The sequence below is a fragment of the Eleutherodactylus coqui genome, chromosome 1, assembly GCF_035609145.1.
Source record: "Eleutherodactylus coqui strain aEleCoq1 chromosome 1, aEleCoq1.hap1, whole genome shotgun sequence".
NCBI lineage: Eukaryota > Metazoa > Chordata > Amphibia > Anura > Eleutherodactylidae > Eleutherodactylus > Eleutherodactylus coqui.
In genome coordinates this window covers 101,521,403-101,538,840 of record NC_089837.1, presented here as the reverse complement: position 1 = coordinate 101,538,840, position 17,438 = coordinate 101,521,403, and the positions used below count along the sequence as shown (strand labels likewise).

The window sequence follows — 17,438 nt, the reverse complement described above, 5'->3', positions numbered from 1 at the left end:
AGTCTACAGCTTTAGGTTTCCGTCCCAAAAACGTAAACCTGATGGAATTAAAGCAAACGGAAGCTTTTCCGTTTGCTATCTGTTTTTTTGAAACCTCATAGAAACCAATGGGAAAAAAGTTTATTTTTTGTTTTATTTCAGTTTTTCTCCAAAAACACAGCAGAGAGATGGAAACCCTGAACTGAACCCTAATGCAGGTGTGAAAGCAGCCTAAAAGAAAATACTTCTCATAAATGTGTCCACAAACTCCAGAACGGCTGTGCCAGTCCCTGGAAATGAAACAAGATTGCAAACAGACAGCCTTTTATTAGAGTCCGACCAGCATTTTACACCGCCTACAGCAACTAGATTAGCTCACCAACAATAGCTGAGGATGTACGTGAGGGTGAGATGTACATCGTGTTTAACTGCACTGTTTTTAGAGAATAGTCTGAAACTACAAATCCCAGCAGCCTTTGGAAGCTAGAACACATGGGCGCAGCTGGAAGTAAGCAGTCAGCAGTCATAAGACTGTAGTGAAGTCACTGAAGGTGGTGCCAAATAGGAATTGACACTTGTCAGCTTCCAGCTGGGTGAAGATAACAAGGGGGAGAAAGCTTTAGGGACATAACTACCTGAAGAGGGGGGCAGCAAGTGATCTGACAGGTAAGCAGCGCCTCTCCATGTTATATGTGTGCTTGGCATAATGGGCATTAGTGATCCATAGGAGTTACATCGTGAACTTCTGAAACTTTTGTGTGTGATGCTTATTTATAAACTACATAATGCATTTGTGAGGCTGTTTATTACTGCCAGAAATAGACCCATCGATCCGGCCGTCAAGAATAAATCGGGGTTAGTCGGTTTTAGACAAGCAAATTTGTGAACGCCTGAGCTTTTGCGGAATGAGGGCTTACACGGATGGGAGCATGCGCTAATACGCTCGCCGCTGCAGAACGTATCAGCTCATCAACCAATGTTTTTGTATTAGTTTTATATTCAAATTCCACTCAGGATAGCAGATTGACAATCTCAAGAGGCAAATTCCTATCAATCAGTTGGCTGTCCGGCCTGCTGTCATTGTGGCAGGGGCCAGACGTCTGCATCGTTAGTCAGGGCCAGAAATGCAATAGAGGGCTTTGCTCCCATTGATTTTAATGATGTTTGGCCCTGCTGCGCTGACATCGGGATGGATGATCAGCCGATCAGCGGAGATCTAGAGCAGCACTGAACGGGGCTAAACCTCCTGCAGATCCATAGCATCTTCAAAAGTAAATCCTCAGATTTCATCAGCAGATTATACATAGTAACATAGTTTGTAAGGCCGAATGAAGACAATGTCCATCTAGTCCAGCCTGTTTATCCTACTGTTTTGTTGATCCAGAGGAAGGCAAAAAAAGCCAAGAGCAGAAGCCAATCAGCCCTTTTGGGGAAAAAATTCCTTCCTGACTCCCTAATGGCAATCAGACTGTTCCCTGGATCAACCCCTAATAGTTCCTACCTGCCTGTATACCCAGATTAACAATTAGCCTAAGATTTATATCCTGTAACATCCTTCCTCTCCAGAAAGACATCAAGTCCCCTTTTAAACTCCTCAATGGATTTTGCCATCACCACATCCTCAGGCAGAGAGTTCCACAGTCTAACTGCTCTAACAGTAAAGAACCCCTTTCTATGTTGGTGATGAAACCTGCTTTCCTCTAAACGTAGCTGATGCCCTCTTGTTACCGTCGCAGTCCTGGGTATAAACAGATCATGGGAGAGAGCTCTGTATTGTCCCCTAATGTCTTTATACATAGTTATTTGGTCGCCCCTTAGCCTTCTCTTTTCTAGAGTAAATAATCCCAATTTGGATAGCCTCTCTGGGTATTCCAGTCCCGTCATTCCATGTATGAATGTGCCAGATCCATGCTGGATTTTTTTGCCATGGATATTGACCATGTGAACAAAGCTTTAGGATAGGTCATCAATAAGCGATTGGCGAGAGTCAACTGCTCAAGATCCCCATTGATCAGCTGATTGCCAGGCCTGCTGTCAGCATGGTCAGCGCTGCAAGCTCATAGTGCTGTCCATATTGCAGTGGCCTGTGTTAGTACTTAAGGCACACCCCTCATTGAATTGAATGGGAGCTGTGACTGTAGTACCAAACCAGGCCACTGCAATGTTGACCTATCTGTTTCCAGCACTGTCCACACAGACAGATCGGTGGGGATCTTGAGCAGTAGACCCCTGCCGATCAGCTATTGATGACCTATTGCGAGAATAGGTCATCAGTAGTAGAAGTCTTGGACAACCCCTTTAGAGCTAACCAGTGCACTAATTTGGGCATCAGTGAGGGCTGGGTTCCGCAAACTGCATACATGTCTTTAATAATATCTTACACTTATATACTCGCTTTTCACTGACACAAGCAAAAAAGTAATTCTGTAAAACGACGGGGGACCTTCTTACATCTAGTATAGTATTCATGCTGAACACCATATTTTTTTGTGCAGTTTCACCCGATAACAGACATGATTGCATTAATACAGGACCCGCTTTATGTTTCCCCCAGTATCTATTAGTTATAAGGATATACAGAACTCTCAGATCCTTTGGCTGTTGTAACCTCAATTTACTTGCATTCTTTTTAAAGAATCTTATCAGTGTGTCAACGTCGGCTCTGTTTAGGCTTGTAGTTCTATTAATATAAAAAGTTCCTTTATTGACAAATGAAGGTCATGTAAGCCAGCAGAGACAAGCTCTAACTTCCAAATACACAGTACTCTGTTTTTAATTATGCCTCTGGGTACCCACTTTGGCCACTGCTGATGGGCAGTTAAGATTGTTTGGACATGTATGAGCAGGACATGATCAAGAGGGCTGTCGTCTCTCCTTAAGGAGAGCACCCAAAAAGTGTGTGGAGACACCTAGGGAGTGAGTGGGTCAGGGAATGGCATTGTCTCGCCCCAATGAGAGCACCCAGAAGGGGTGTGAGAAGACACCTGAGAGTTGAGTGAGGAGAATTATAAGGCCATGCATGCTCCTCTGGGTAATTTATGCAAATAGGGAAGATGGAACAATAACTCTGCAGCGTCACCTATGATGTAAAGAAGAATGTTTCCATTCACTGACAGCAGAGATTTAGAAAATGATGAAGAACTGAAACCTGAAGTTAATAAATAAATCTTATTATTTGTATAGCGCCAACTTATTCCGCAGCGCTTTCAGGTAATTTATTTATTACCCCCCACCAAGCTGGGTACTCATTTTACCAACCTCAGAAGGATGGAAGGCTGAGTTAACCTTGAGCTGGATACCTGAACCACACAGGGATTGAACTTGTAACCTTCCGGTCGTGAGCAAGAGCTTAGGACTGCATTTCTGCTGCCTTAACACTCTGCAACACATGAGGCTCTGTGGCACAGAGTAAATTAGAAAGTTACATAACTTGTTACACAATATATTAGTTTTTTTTATTATGTAGACCCACAAAATCCCTTTTTGCCAGCAATATACATTTTTTATATTTATTAGTGGATCCCACTAGTTTGAGCTAAGCTCTCCAAAAATGTAGTATTTATGAGCCTACCTGACAATCTCTCTAAACACCATGGACAGAATGAATTTTAGCCTGTTTGATTCTTTGTAACCCACAAACATATCTGGCAATCACTTACCTTTCTCCACCTATTTAAATAACATACCAAAAATGATTAAGGTCTATGACCCAGGGTACTCCCCCCCCCCCCCAAAAAAAAGACTCCCCCTTCTCTCTTTCCTTCCTCTTTTCTTTTTCTAGCAGCTAGTTGGTTAACCAGCAGGTAGTTGGTTAAATTAACTTTTCGGGTGCGAGATCTATTTCACTATCCTTTAGGGGTGTGTCAAAAGAGAAAAACTTTTCCAATCTTTTTTCCATCTGCATTGGTTCTTTCTCTTGTTTGGCCACTAACCCCTTGGATGTGTATTATGGGATAGGATACAGAGTAATCATGATATTACACAAATCAAGTCACATACGTCATTGGCGGTCACATGCTTTATTTTAATTTTAATGATTAAAAGTTATATTTTAGGTTAAAAACTTCTTTAAACCCAACATTGGCCTTCTGTAAATGTTTAGATACAATACCAGAACCAAGCTCATAACAAATACAGTAGCAGAATTAAGTAATTGCATTGCAGGGCCTCCGCTGAGCTGACTGTGGTGCTTTGAAACATCAGACGGGCGGAGATAAAGGCAGGAGAAGGATGATTCATGTAGCTCCACAAGATGTTGCTGCATGGAGGAAGATGGTCATCTGGTTGGATGGACTTAAGGGGGGTGATTGCCCCAAGCAAACTGTACATCCAACTGGTGCCAGCGCCCTGTGCAACTGCATGGATCGTACCCAGCTAAGCCCAGCCACGGCTGAGAGTGTTTTCTAATAAAGAGAGGAAAGTAAACACCCTTGTATCCATCAAAGTGCATCGTCCAAACCCATTGATTCCACAGGACTGGATGTCTCCCACAAGTGTACAGGGGCTCCTAACTTGACCTGACCAAATAGTCTTGGGGTAAAGGAGGATCGGGCGCGTTGAATTCCAACATGTGATTATTTTTGTTCCTGGAGAGCTGTCTGCCTGCATATTACTCCTGCCACATGTAAATACATTAACACTTCACCAAACTGAGTATACATACGGGGCAGTCAGGAGAAAGAGCTAATGGCTTTTGGCCAACAGCTATAGAAGGTGCTTTAAGAGGGATTTGATAGGGGTAGTCACCCAGGGGGTCCCAGAACTGAACATGTTGGATTTCAACATACCCAGTCCTATTTTCCCTAACATCTCCCCCTGCATGAGAGTCACATTAGGTAATCAGAAAGTACAGCTGACTTTTATCACACAAGGCCTGGAAGCGGATGTTTTTGCAGCCTGGGAACTATAGTCATGCCACAGTCCGCAACACAGTCATGTGACACTAGCGGCGCTGCCAGAGGCGTAACTTGAAGATTCAGGGCCCTAATGCAAAACCTGTAACAGGGCCCCCAACTATAATGCTTTAATCATACTGCTAGGCTCCCTATATGGAGAAGATATGCCCTAAGACTCCTGCACCCCCTATGGTCACGCCCCTGGGCGCTGCTACCGCTGCCCTAAACTTTACCAGCTTCTAGCCACTGCGCCGCTAGCATGACATGACGGTGCAAGCAGTCCTTTACTAAAGGACCTTCAGTAAATGACAGTCATGTCACTGGCTGCGCTGTGCAGTGTGTGGCCAATCACATGACTGTCATTCAATTCAGGGAAGGTCCTTTTAGGTCCTGGTGGTGCAAGCAGCAGCTGCAGCATGATAAAGACAGGGAGTGCTGTCAGCGCAGAGACTGTGGAGGTGAGGGGAGCGCTGTATCTTTTGAAATGCGCAGCATAGTTCGAGTCAACACTCACATCAATGGTTTGTATTTGGAACCTGTTGCGGATGCGTAAATGCCGCGGAATTTGTCGCAGATTTTACTGCTGCAGAAATTCTGCAGCTTTTCTGCTTGTGTAAACATACCCTGAAGGGTTAAAACTAACGAGCATGACTTTGTCCGGGGTCTTGCAAGACAGGACTAAACGAAACCATGAATTTCAATGGTTTCGTTTTGACTAGCAGGATTATCGCGCGATATTACTACGCACGGGAAAATATATGATCTGCCCTATCTTTCTCACATGGAGTTTTTCTATCTTTCTACTTTTTTTTTCAAACTCAAACGTGCAACAATGTAGAGTTCGAATAGTCTAAAAAAAAAAAATTCATGCGCAACTACACTCTGTATCGGCAAGTGTAGTCGTGCATACGCCCGTGTGAAGCTGCGCCCTGTTTAAACCCAGCGTAACGAAACTTTCGCCGCCATACTGCATCACTTAATTCATCAGAAACTATAGAATAGATAGGGTTTTAGTATCTCGCTTTGTAAGAAAGTTGCTAAAAACTTCTCTGTGACCCAAGAGGTTTGCCGATTTTAATTTTGGCCCCTACCTACTGCCAAGTTGTGCAGGTCTGTTGGAAAAGAATAAATGTGATTATCTCATCAGCAGATAAGTTCATTTTCTTCTCCATTTCAGAAAGAGAAAGAGGGAAGCGGCATTCTTTCTATCAGTGATCAGTAAATAGGGTGGAGGGAAGGGGGCACCACATGCCATCCTTTCTGCCATTGTTAGATTTTTGGCATGAATGCATGGAGCCCACACAGAGGCATGGATTTAAGTTTTGCATTTTCTGAAGGCGAGAAAAGCAAGTAATTTGGGGACATTCATTACCAGTCGTTGCATAGATACAGGAATATTTTAAGGAGATAAATGATTTCCAGTGATTCTTCTTGGTGTTGTGTCGCCAACATGTGTAACAGACCAGATTTTTATTTGCCGCTTTGTTATATCACTTCTTTCAGTTTTTGTTCACAAGCAATGTATCATCATGAGAAAATCCCCCAAACAGTTTCTTTGATATTTCTACTCAGCTACTTCTATATGTAGCTGGAAAATAGCACAAGTGCAGTGTATACGGAAATTATGTTTTGGCATATAGATGTCCTCTAGTGGCTGTTTTTCTTTTTTTTTTACTATGTGTGACATTAGGGGATTAGTCACGACTCGGGACTGTCATCTGCTCCACACAGTAGGGTTGGTGACACTCTCAGAAACTCGACAACCGTAACTTTCTTTATCTGCAAATGTTTAGCACTCTATACTGGACAGGAAACTGGTACAGAAATCAACCCCTAGCTGTCTGGCCTCTACCTATACAGTATGTTTGGCCCTAACTCACAGGCCTCATTATAACCAAAGTCCATCACCTGTACTTGGGCTCTTCTCTTATGGACAGAATCACAGGATCTTCAAGCTAACTGCTGAGACACACTTTATCTTTTACAACAACGTCACAGGTGCCTCTTGAATAACATACAGAGGCACCCTTTCTTTGCCATACAGAATTTCCCTGAGCCCTCTAGTGGACATTTCCGGTACTGTAATACCACATATTTCTCCCTCCTGACAAAGGCCATAGGACTTGTCACCTTGTTACTACCTCCAGGGTCGAAGCTACTACTTCTTCTAACCTTCTCAAACTTCAGGGGTTTTATCATCCCAACTACTTGTCCTGCACTAACTTTCAAGGCATCAGCTAAAACACTTGCCTTCTTCACTTAGTAGTGCAGACCATTTCTTCCATAAGGACCGGCATATACTCTGTATTCTTCCGCCATTCTCTCTCTCCTTGAGATGGCAGCATCTACATTTCCAACATTTACGCTTCACTAAGTGCTTCCACTTCATGCACTTGCACAACCTCTAGAATGGGCCATTTATGCGCCACCAGAGGCTCTTCCATCAGACCTTCCCTGATCACATTCATGTCACTTTAGCTTCACTCACTGTATGAACATCCTCTTGAAGACTTTTACCTTCTACAGATTTCCTTCCAAATTCAGCAGCATTATGTTGTACCGCATATACATAAATTGCATCTTCTAGGCTCTGCACCATACTCATGTGAACTGCGCCTTTAACCTCACTGAAGACTCTCCTCACCACTATGGGGCTCTGCCTCATAACACAATCATATGTAACAGTTTGTTGTGGTCTCTGATCCACCTTCTTCCTTTGTTTCAAGGCCTTTTCAGCCTCTATCTTCAATCGTGTCACCTTAATAATGGTGGCCAATTTCTCATTCAGGAACCTTCCTGCTGGAGTCTTCTGTCTTGTGGCTTCTGCCACAGCCAACAACCTTCTCGGCCTCCTCTGCGAGAGCATGCCACTTTGCAGTTTTCTCCTGTGCCAATGACCGTTGCCTCAAGGCTTCTCCTACACAAGCCCTCAGCTTTACAAGCTCTTCCTTGAGTTCTAATCTTCTCTGTATTACCTCTTCTACTTCTCTTTTAAAGGGGGACAACTCTTCCAAACTGAAAACAACCTGCCCTGGATGGTCTAGCTCCACACTAACACTTGCTAGCTCCTCCTGAAGCTCAACTTTCATTGTCTCAAGTTCGGGAGAAATAACTTTATTCCCCTCTCACTGTTGATCTACCTTTTCAACAGGATCTAGGGACATAAGACTTGTTTCTATTTTCCTTTCCCAATTTGCATTCTGTACCCGCAGGATAGCTTGTACCTCATGGGTCCACTCACCATCCCTAACTTTAACTGTACCAGAGCCCGGGCAGGAAAAAGTAACATTCTTAGTACACTTTTGTAATCCATTCATATTCATTACACCACATTTGTTACACTTCAGCATAGTAGACCTTTGATTGCTACTAGCAATAACATTAGTTTCACATGAAACCGAACTGGAACACCACTTTTTGGTTTGCCAGTGACCAGAGTAAACTCTTTACATGTCATTTTTGCATTAAAGTCTTTTTGTCATTACAACAACACCCCCTCCCAGCTGGATCCTGCCTAAAATAAAAAATGAGGGTATACTCACCTCTCCTGGAGCCCCAGGACGCAGCTGACAGCCGCCGCTGATATTAGCAGTGACTTCCAGGTAGACGGGCGCGGAAACTGTGGTCAATCAGAGTCCCCAGACTCTTAGCCTTATGGCACCCAGGATATGAGTGCTGATACCAGGAGCACCAACAGTAACGCTGCAGCCTCTGATAGAAACCTATTGGCCAGGTAAAAAAAAACAACAATTAAAGATCCATAAATGGTTAAACCTGTGTGAAACCAAATTCAGTCACTACACGGTCCTTACTGTAGTTCTGAAGCTGCTTCCTCTTACTGACTGAATTGATTAAATAGGTTTTGCAGAGTTAGGGTGGCTTTACATAGACAGTTTGTATGCTTTTACAATTGTTGTTCAGTTGTTCAATGTTGTGATCGCTGAATGTTGGGACATTTGCACAGGCTGAAATATTGTTTGTCGACAAGTTAGGAGGTGTAAGCTTCTGTGGCGGGCATGTATTTGAAAATGTTGCCCCTCCTCAATGCATGCTTATCGGTTGCCGAATCCACTGAAGGCACATAGATACGTCCAAGCAGTCTTCAAGTGAACACTCACTGCTGGGGTCTCTCACTGGTTCGAATGCACAGTCAGTCCTGCAGCCCCTCATTTTTCTCACCTGCAAGGACTTCGGGTTTTTTTTCGAGCCTTGGTTCATCTGTCATCGAAAACCATCAGGATCTGTTCAGTTGAGGATCACTCACATATAGCTATGTGTTTTTGGGAGCCAATGAGTGTTAGGTAGGGGGTGGGGGGGATATTGAAACAAAGACGGGGTCAAATCAGCATATGGTGGGGGGTGAAAACTAAACAATGTAGTTTACACGTCCCTGCAAAGCTGTTGGCTAGTCGTTACACCATGCAATAATTATACAGTACGAGACAATGATTAACTGGTCAGCAACTATCTTCAGGTGGGCTAAAATTAAACAACTAGAATGAATGAATTGTCGCTCGTCACCCGGTTGGTAGCCATCTTTACAAAGAACAACTGTGGCTTACATTCGGTCAACAGTTATCTTGAGTGAAGCCACTTTAGTGAATCCTCTCCTATCTGCAGGCACCCATTGATTCAGCATTATTATAGGAAGTCTGTTATCAAGAGTCTGTAGGATACCCGACCAATTCCACCAATGTGCAGTTTCCACAACCTCAGTTTAAAAAAGTGGTATAGTGGGTGCACCCAGCATTACCCCTTATGTCTTTCAAATGTCACCTAGTTATTCTCACGCTCACATGTGGTCATCTTAGCCATGTACTGTATATAATATGAATAGCATTAGATTGTGTATCATGCTGATGTAATCAAAAGTAGGGCAGCAAATAATATTAGCATGGAAGTTTCTTTCTACACCGAAAACCTATTTTAGTTGCTGAGTTACATAACTGCGCAATGGTAACTGATGAGAAAGAGTTACCCACGGAGCAACATCCCCCATGGGTGCCAACTATATCATGTAAACACCCAGCCCAACAACAGAGATATCACCCAGGCTTGTAAGCTATTACTTGCCTGGCATTTGGTTATTTGCTAGTTATCATTCATTCCTGCGGTCACATTTCAGCTTTCTCCAATACATTGTCATAAAGAATTGTTCTCAATATGAGCAGCAAACCAGCACCAGAAGACATAGATTTTGCGCTGTGCCAGAAAAAGAAAAAAGGTACGTAATCCACAGTAGTGCGTGTTACCGTCATCAGACACGCTACATATTATAAGCCATCATTGATATGGATACTGTGTAGTAATGGATATTGTATAGTTGTAACCAGGGGCAGTAAATTATATGCCCACCTTGGTGCCAGGTAACAGTGCAGTCAGACAAATCTTACTATTGGAAAAGGATCTGATATAAGATTCAGATGTGGTAGAAGTAACGTCATTGTTAGTACTTCAAGCATACATACGGAAAATCCAAAAAAAACACAAAAAACTATTGCATAATATTTACAGGAAGTTCTTACTGGGGCTGTAAGAGCAAATAATCTACCAAAAAATTGTTCCGACTTAGGGCTCATTCACATCAGCGCTTTGCTTTCCGTCTTTAACGATTCTGTACATTAAATGGATAGCAAAATGGAATTAAACGGAATCACGCATAGAGCACAGTCTGCAGTTTTTTTAACAGATCCAGTGACAGATTTGTCAAAAAACAGACCATTTGTATCAGTTTGGATCCATGAAACGTACAACAAAAATGGAACCAAACGGAAACCTTTTGTTCGGTTCCATCATACGTTGATTATAATATGAAAGAAAGAACAAAAATGCCTTTTCTATTCGCTTTCTGCACTATTTTTTTTGTTAAAAAAACGGAAAGTAAATGGAACAAAACCAAACTGAGTATAACTGAAGCGCAGAAAATCCCATTGAAATTAATGGGAAATAAACTCAACCATTTTTTCCCATTTGGCTGCTCCTCTGATGAAAGAGCAGAATGGGAAACCAAAATGCTGATGGGAACGAGCCCTTAAAAATTTTTTGTTTTTTTTTATTGCAATGTGGCTTCCGAGTAAATGTATGTTAGTCTTATACAGCCTAGCAATAAAGTCTATGTCATACGTAGCAACAGCGTTTGTGCCCCAGTAGACAGCTCGAATCTCTAAGGTCTTCTATGTTTTCCAAAGCTTTGTAATGATAATTAATGTAATAGCAGTTCTTAAAGGACATACGCCACTTGTATAGACTAAGTATTTTTGAGAAAACGAGCATTCATAAAGCTCTAGTCTGAGATATAATATAGGGCTACATACATTCTGTACAGGGCCCATTAAAGACTGCCTACCAAGATTGGATTGGCCCACCAGAATACCAGAAGATCCTCCAGTGGGCTCAAGCTCTGACACACGCTGCTGCCAACCATACACCGTATAGATAGTAATTTGTGGGCAGAGCAAAAAATGAGAAATAAGGCTTATTGATGGTTGTGGGCACAGCCGGATTAAGGCTCTGCTGGCCCTAAGGCACATTTTGAGAGGGGGCCTGAAAATACCGATTTTTTTTTGGGGGGGGGGCTCACCAATAAAAGGAAGAAAGTTAAATTTAACTACAGACAATTTATAACAAATTCCAGATAACCAATTTTTGGTAAAGTCCTGTAATTACTATAAGATTACAGTAGCTAGATTAAAACTTTGCGGACTTTTGCGACTGCAAATTCGTTAGTTTGGTTTTTGAAGTCAATTTTATAAAGCACATCTCTTTCAATGCAGAGAAGTGCCGGTATACCAAGACGATGTTGAGCCAACATTGATTGTTTAACATCTTTAATTCTTTTTAGTTGCGAAAACAAGCGTTTCCCTGAGCAGTTCGTAGCCATTAGGCCGCCTGCAGACGGGCGGAAATTCCGCGGCAGGATTTCCCGCGGAATTTCCGCCCCTGGATGCTGCCATAGGATTGCATTAACAAACGCAATCCTATGTAGACGGCCGTGATTTAGCCGCGCAAAATCTCACGCGGCAAACAAATCGCGGCATCCTCTATCTCATCGTCACTCACAAGCTGCCGGCTCCGCTCTGCGCATGCGCCGGCTGCCAGCACATGAAAGAGCCGGGGCCGCGGGAGCAGATGAGTGTCACGCTGCTCTCTGCAGACGCTCAGGTCGGGTCCCGCTGCGAGAATTCTCACAGCCGGATCCGACCCGGCCGTCTGCAGGCGGCATTACAGATAGATTCGGAGTGCTAGTTCCATGCTCGGAAATGCATGATGAACTGCAGTAGTGTACGGCACCTGAAACATCACCTGGGCACTTCCCGTTGGTGCTATTTCATGGGGTCTCTGCTCTTTATACCAGCATATAAATTGACCAAAGTCTGCTAGGAAATCGGAGGACAAGTCTTGAAATACCAACATCGATATCTTCATCGGACATAGAGTCATATTCAGTCAAAACACCAAAACCTCTGCAGCACCATGGAATATGCCTCAATATGTTTTTGCCTCGATATGAGCGCACCTAAACAACGTCTAGACTTACACTGAGAGAGAGTGGCACTGACAGAGTAAGACTTGGAAATTCTAAGACTTGTCATCACCTGATAATTGTCAATTTTTTTTACTTTTTTTTTTTGTGGCCTGGATTTTTGGCTGACCCTAAAGCATGTGACTTACTTGCCTAATGGTTAATTTGGCACAGTCTATCTGGGCAGATCTGACAGAGTAATTAGTTTAAAACAATTATCTAGTTAATGGCTATGATAGAAAGGCATCAGAACACACAGTGCTTTGCAGCTTGCCTAACACAAGGCTGTGTAGTTGCAGACCGGTCAGAGTGCCCATGCTGACCACTGTCTAAAGTAGAAAGTGCCTAGAATAGGCATCAGAACTAGAGCATGGATGAAAATGGCCTGGTCAGATGGATGACATTTTCTGTTGCATCATGTGGATGGGTGGGTGCGTGTGCAACTGTGCATTGCTTACCTGGGGAAGAGATGGCACGAGGATGCACTATGGGAAGAAGACAAGCCAGCGGAGGCAGTGTGGTGCTCTGGGCAATGTTCTCTTGGGAAACCTGGCATTCATGTTGATGTTACCTACCTAAATATGAAGTGCAGCCCTTCATGACAGTGACATTTCCTAATGGCAGTGTCCTCTTTCGACAGGATAATGTGCCCTGCCACACTGCTCATGGAGGGTTCTCTTGTATGACTTGCCTGTATGAGATCTATGTGATCTACTAAAAAATATATACGAGCATTAAGAGATTTAATTTTTGACGATTCTCCTCCTTTACAACAGCAAAATCGTCCTTCATAATAAACTCATAGAATTTATGTCTTATCTTGACGGGGCAGTGAGATGCGGCGGTCTGTGGTGGCTTCATTTAACAGTCGAAGGAAACCATTTATTCACCATCCTATTGACAATATCTTATCTTTCTTTCCCAGAAGCTGAAGATATGGCATATGTAAAAAGTGGCTGGCTGCTACGGCAAAGTAAGTAAGGTGTTATCTGCACTTTGAGATGTTTGGTCATTAGCATGCTGCTGTAGTGAGACTGTGGTATTACGCAAGGACCCGGGATACAACAGAGAAACTGGAGACACAAAGACATTGCTTGAGTATTTCTTATTTCATACTAAATAAGTTTCAAACAAATTCAACTGACAGAATAACAATTAACAGGGTGATTTAATAATGAGTTATTGAATCTGATGTTCTATCACAAAAAGAATCCGCCTTAGGTGTTAGTGAACACTGGCCTATATTTCTCCATCTAGTAGTTATAATGACTTGACAGTGCAAGGTTTAACCAGGATAGTATAAAGGCCCATTTAGACACCGATTATTGCTCAAAATTCACTCAAAAGCCATCTTTTGAGCGATATAGTTGAGTGTAAATGTGCCCATCTTTCAGTTTTCTGCCAAATGACGGATCTCAGTTCGGCTTAAAATCCGTTGTTCAGCAGAACAGCTGATAAGACAGACCGCACGCTGTGCTCTGCCCGGGAACCGCTGGTAACAGCTGATTGCATTGTCTCAGCTGTTCTCAGCTGTCAGCCTCGCTGACAGAGCAAAAGGAATTTATTCAGAGAATAGCGGGTGGTCCTCTGAATAAGCTCAGCTCCTGGTGGCTAACGTTGCTAATTGGTACTGATAGGCATTAGTACCAATTAGTAGTTTATGCAAGACGATCGCTCAAAAGCCATCTTTTGAGCGATCATCTTTGTGTTTAAATGCAACTTAAGCCTTGTTTGATTACTCCCTTTATGTCGTCCTTAACAAGGTGAACAAATCTGAGTCTGCTCAATACTTAGAGTCTTTCTTAATAGTTTAAGTGCCTCGCACTGTTTGGGGTGCACTTTCCAATAGGGTTACTCATCTCAATCGGCCGGCAATAAAATTGTCCTGATTTTCCCAAGATCGATCGGATTAGTCCGAACCAGTTTTTGGTGAAAATCTCAGGAAAATCTAATTTCCCATAATGCCTGTTGTAGAGGCCAGCTTGAAGCCAATCAGCAGCCAGGGCGCCTTTCTCATGTCACCAAATGTGTCTTCCATCTTGCATATGGGCAGTTTCATTGGACGCCTGCATCACATGACCTAGCCATACATAACATAGGCACAGTGTAACCAGTGGTCATTTTACAGTTGAGTACATGACAGAAAAGCTGCATCAAATTTATATGCCTATATAACACATGGCATGGATGTTGGCATGGATATCACACAACTGAAAGAAGCAGTGCAAAACCGAAAAACATGGTGGGAGCTCGCCTTTAGGGTCACCGAAGGTCAGCTACCAACAACATACCACAGAGACAGATATTCAACAGAGGATATATTGCTGCTGGGTATGAAAAGCTTGTATACCAGGGTTATATTGGAGGGAGCTGAGAAATAAACTTCATCACGTTTATATGCCTATATAACACGTGGTCTCTTGTTAATAGTGTTGGAGTAGTCACTTAATTTAGGTGATACTCAAAGGGTATCGTAGCCTTCTCAATCAGGTATGCCAAATTTGACGGTGCACCAGAGAAGAAAACAGTGTGAAACAGACAAGTGGTGTTTCAGCACCAGCTGGTGCACTTATAGTGCAGTTTAAACACTGATCTTTCAGTGTTTTACATAGGAATGTGAAAATAAGGGAGATGGAACAATACCTCTGCATCGCCACCTATTGGAAGGCAGCATTCCTGCAAGTCAATGTTAGACTCTTTATACAAGCCTTGCAAAAATGACTTGGGAATTGAAAGCCAAGCCAGAATCCATACACAGACAGCTGTTTCAAGGTGTTTGCCCCTCATCAGTGTGCAGTAAGTTTCTGGCTTGGCTAGCAAGAGGCCTGTGATGTGCATCAGATTGCGTTCCTGACCCACGTCACAGGCCTCTTGCTAGCCACCCAGAAACTTACTGCACACTGATGAGGGGCAAACACCCAGAGGAGCATGAATGGCCTCATAAGTCTCCTCACTCACTCACCTTCTAGCTGCTCTCCCTACGGAGAAAAGATAGCATTCCTGACTCACATAGGAATGTAAAACACTGAATGAATAGTGCAGCAGAACTGCACAATTCTTAACTAGAATTGTACAGTTTAAACGGGGTGCACGAGTATGGACGAGCTGCCGATGACATCACCAGCTTGTCCGTTTGGGCAAATGGGAATCGTGAGGTTTTTGGCCCATGTAAAAGGGCCTTATGGCTGGCAATTATCTTATCTCAAACTTATACAAACATTGCTAAAATGTCTCACCTAGCCTCACCCACTGATGACATTTTGGTTTTTGACTGGTTTTACAAGACCCCGAAATAAAATAATGTGTAAAACACTATTACAGGTTACTCTTGCTATAGGGACAGATATTCTACAGAGGATATATTGCTGCTGGGTATAAAAAGCTTGTATACCAGAGTTATATTGGAGGGAACACAGAAACAACCTGCATCATGTTTATATGCCTGTATAACACATGGTCTGTTGTTACATAGGCATGATATAATGGTCTGTTGTTAGAGTCAGATATTCTAAAGAGGATATATTACTGCTGGTCTGAAAACTTGTATACCAGTTGAGAACTTAAACGGGGTTCTATTGGAGGGAGCAGAGAAAGAAGCTGCATCATGTTTATATGCCTATACAAAATGGGGTCTGTACATTGGGAGAGGGTATATTTCTGCTGCTGTCAACATATATAGCAGCAAAGCAGACAGACAAAATATGCTTTTGTGTTGAGTGTATTGTAGTTCTGTGGCAGTTTGTGCCCTCAGACGTCATTCAAATTCTCCAGTCCGGCCACTACAAATTATTTGCAGACCTTACACAGCTAGTAGTGGGGTTTGGGGAATTCACTTATGCTGAGCCAAGCAAGAACAGCTTACAAAGATGCCAGCTATACTCTGCGGCCTTCTGTTCTCACATGTTGTGCCTCCCAGGGATTGCAGCTTATTTGGTTGCTTTCTTTGTTAATGCAAAACAAAAAGAAAATCAAACAGTGAAACAGCAAATACACAGAGTGTGTGTGAATGTTATGACATTGCTCTTAAAACAAGCAGCCCACCTGCTGCCTTTCTTGCTGTAATTTTTGATCTAGGAAACCCTATATGGGTGTTCTTTTGTTTTCAATGTGATTGTTCTCAGTAAGAGAAACCAAGTAATCTTGTAGATATGATACCTTTTAATGGCTAACAAAAATACATGATGGTACAGCAAGCTTTCAGGTCTTCTATGGACCCTTCCTCAGGCTTAATGAAACTGATTTGGATGGGATATATATATATATATATATATATATTATATATATATATATATATATATATATATATATATATATATATATACAAATGCAGAGACAACACCCCTCTTGGCCTAAATACAAATGCAGAGACAACACCCCTCTTGACCTAAATACAAATGTTCACACATGAGAGGACACGAAAACTGGAGACTGATTTGCACTTAAAACAATACCAGACAAGATGAGCAGAGAGGTAAATACTTAATCAGTCCACTGCTAAGGAATGTGACAGTTTTATGATGTGTGTTATCTCTCCTTCAGACCTGCACATTAGGGAGATGGAACAATACCTCTTTAGCGCCACCTATTGGATGGCAGCATTCCTTCAAATTAACGTATGAATTTTTCAGTGATACCCCTGTGCTACAATTGACCCCTACACTTTATTTTGACTAATTTTCGAGGGAGGAGCAAAGTGTTCCCGTAGATGTGTGGCTGTATTCACATGCAATTTGGGGAGGGCTTTCATTGCATTAGGGATCTTCTGAAGAGCAAATTAGTGAGTCCAATTTTTATTCCTATTGGCTTTAATAGGAGTCAGAATCTACTGTCCCAATTTACTGATTTTTGGGGAAATCTCCCCGATGCCGACAAGAACCGATTATTACACTAGTCACTCATTACTACTGGTCGCCACGCCTTGGGTCCTCATAGGCAAAATATACACAGCAGGGGAGACACTCCGTCAAAATGACATCCTGGGAGGAGATCGTGTACAGGGAGAATCACAGAATGCCGAGGGTCTCGGACAAAAAGCAGAACAA

At 42.6% G+C, this 17,438-nt stretch overlaps 1 protein-coding gene across 3 annotated transcripts in view; it reads left to right on the top strand.

Moving 5' to 3' along the window:
• Positions 1-412: 412 nt before the first annotated feature.
• PLEKHB2 (pleckstrin homology domain containing B2) overlaps positions 413-17,438 on the top strand; it is a 44,954-nt gene continuing 27,928 nt past the window's right edge. Inside the window, exons 1-2 of one of the 3 annotated variants that reach the window (XM_066598226.1) lie at positions 413-645; positions 13,322-13,369. In XM_066598226.1, the coding sequence (XP_066454323.1) occupies positions 13,333-13,369 (37 nt within the window). In that variant the 5' untranslated portion in view covers positions 413-645; positions 13,322-13,332. Of the gene's footprint in view, positions 646-5,317; positions 5,333-13,321; positions 13,370-13,464; positions 13,495-17,438 lie in introns of those variants that run through there. The other 2 variants (XM_066598227.1, XM_066598230.1) reach the window with 2 other exon arrangements.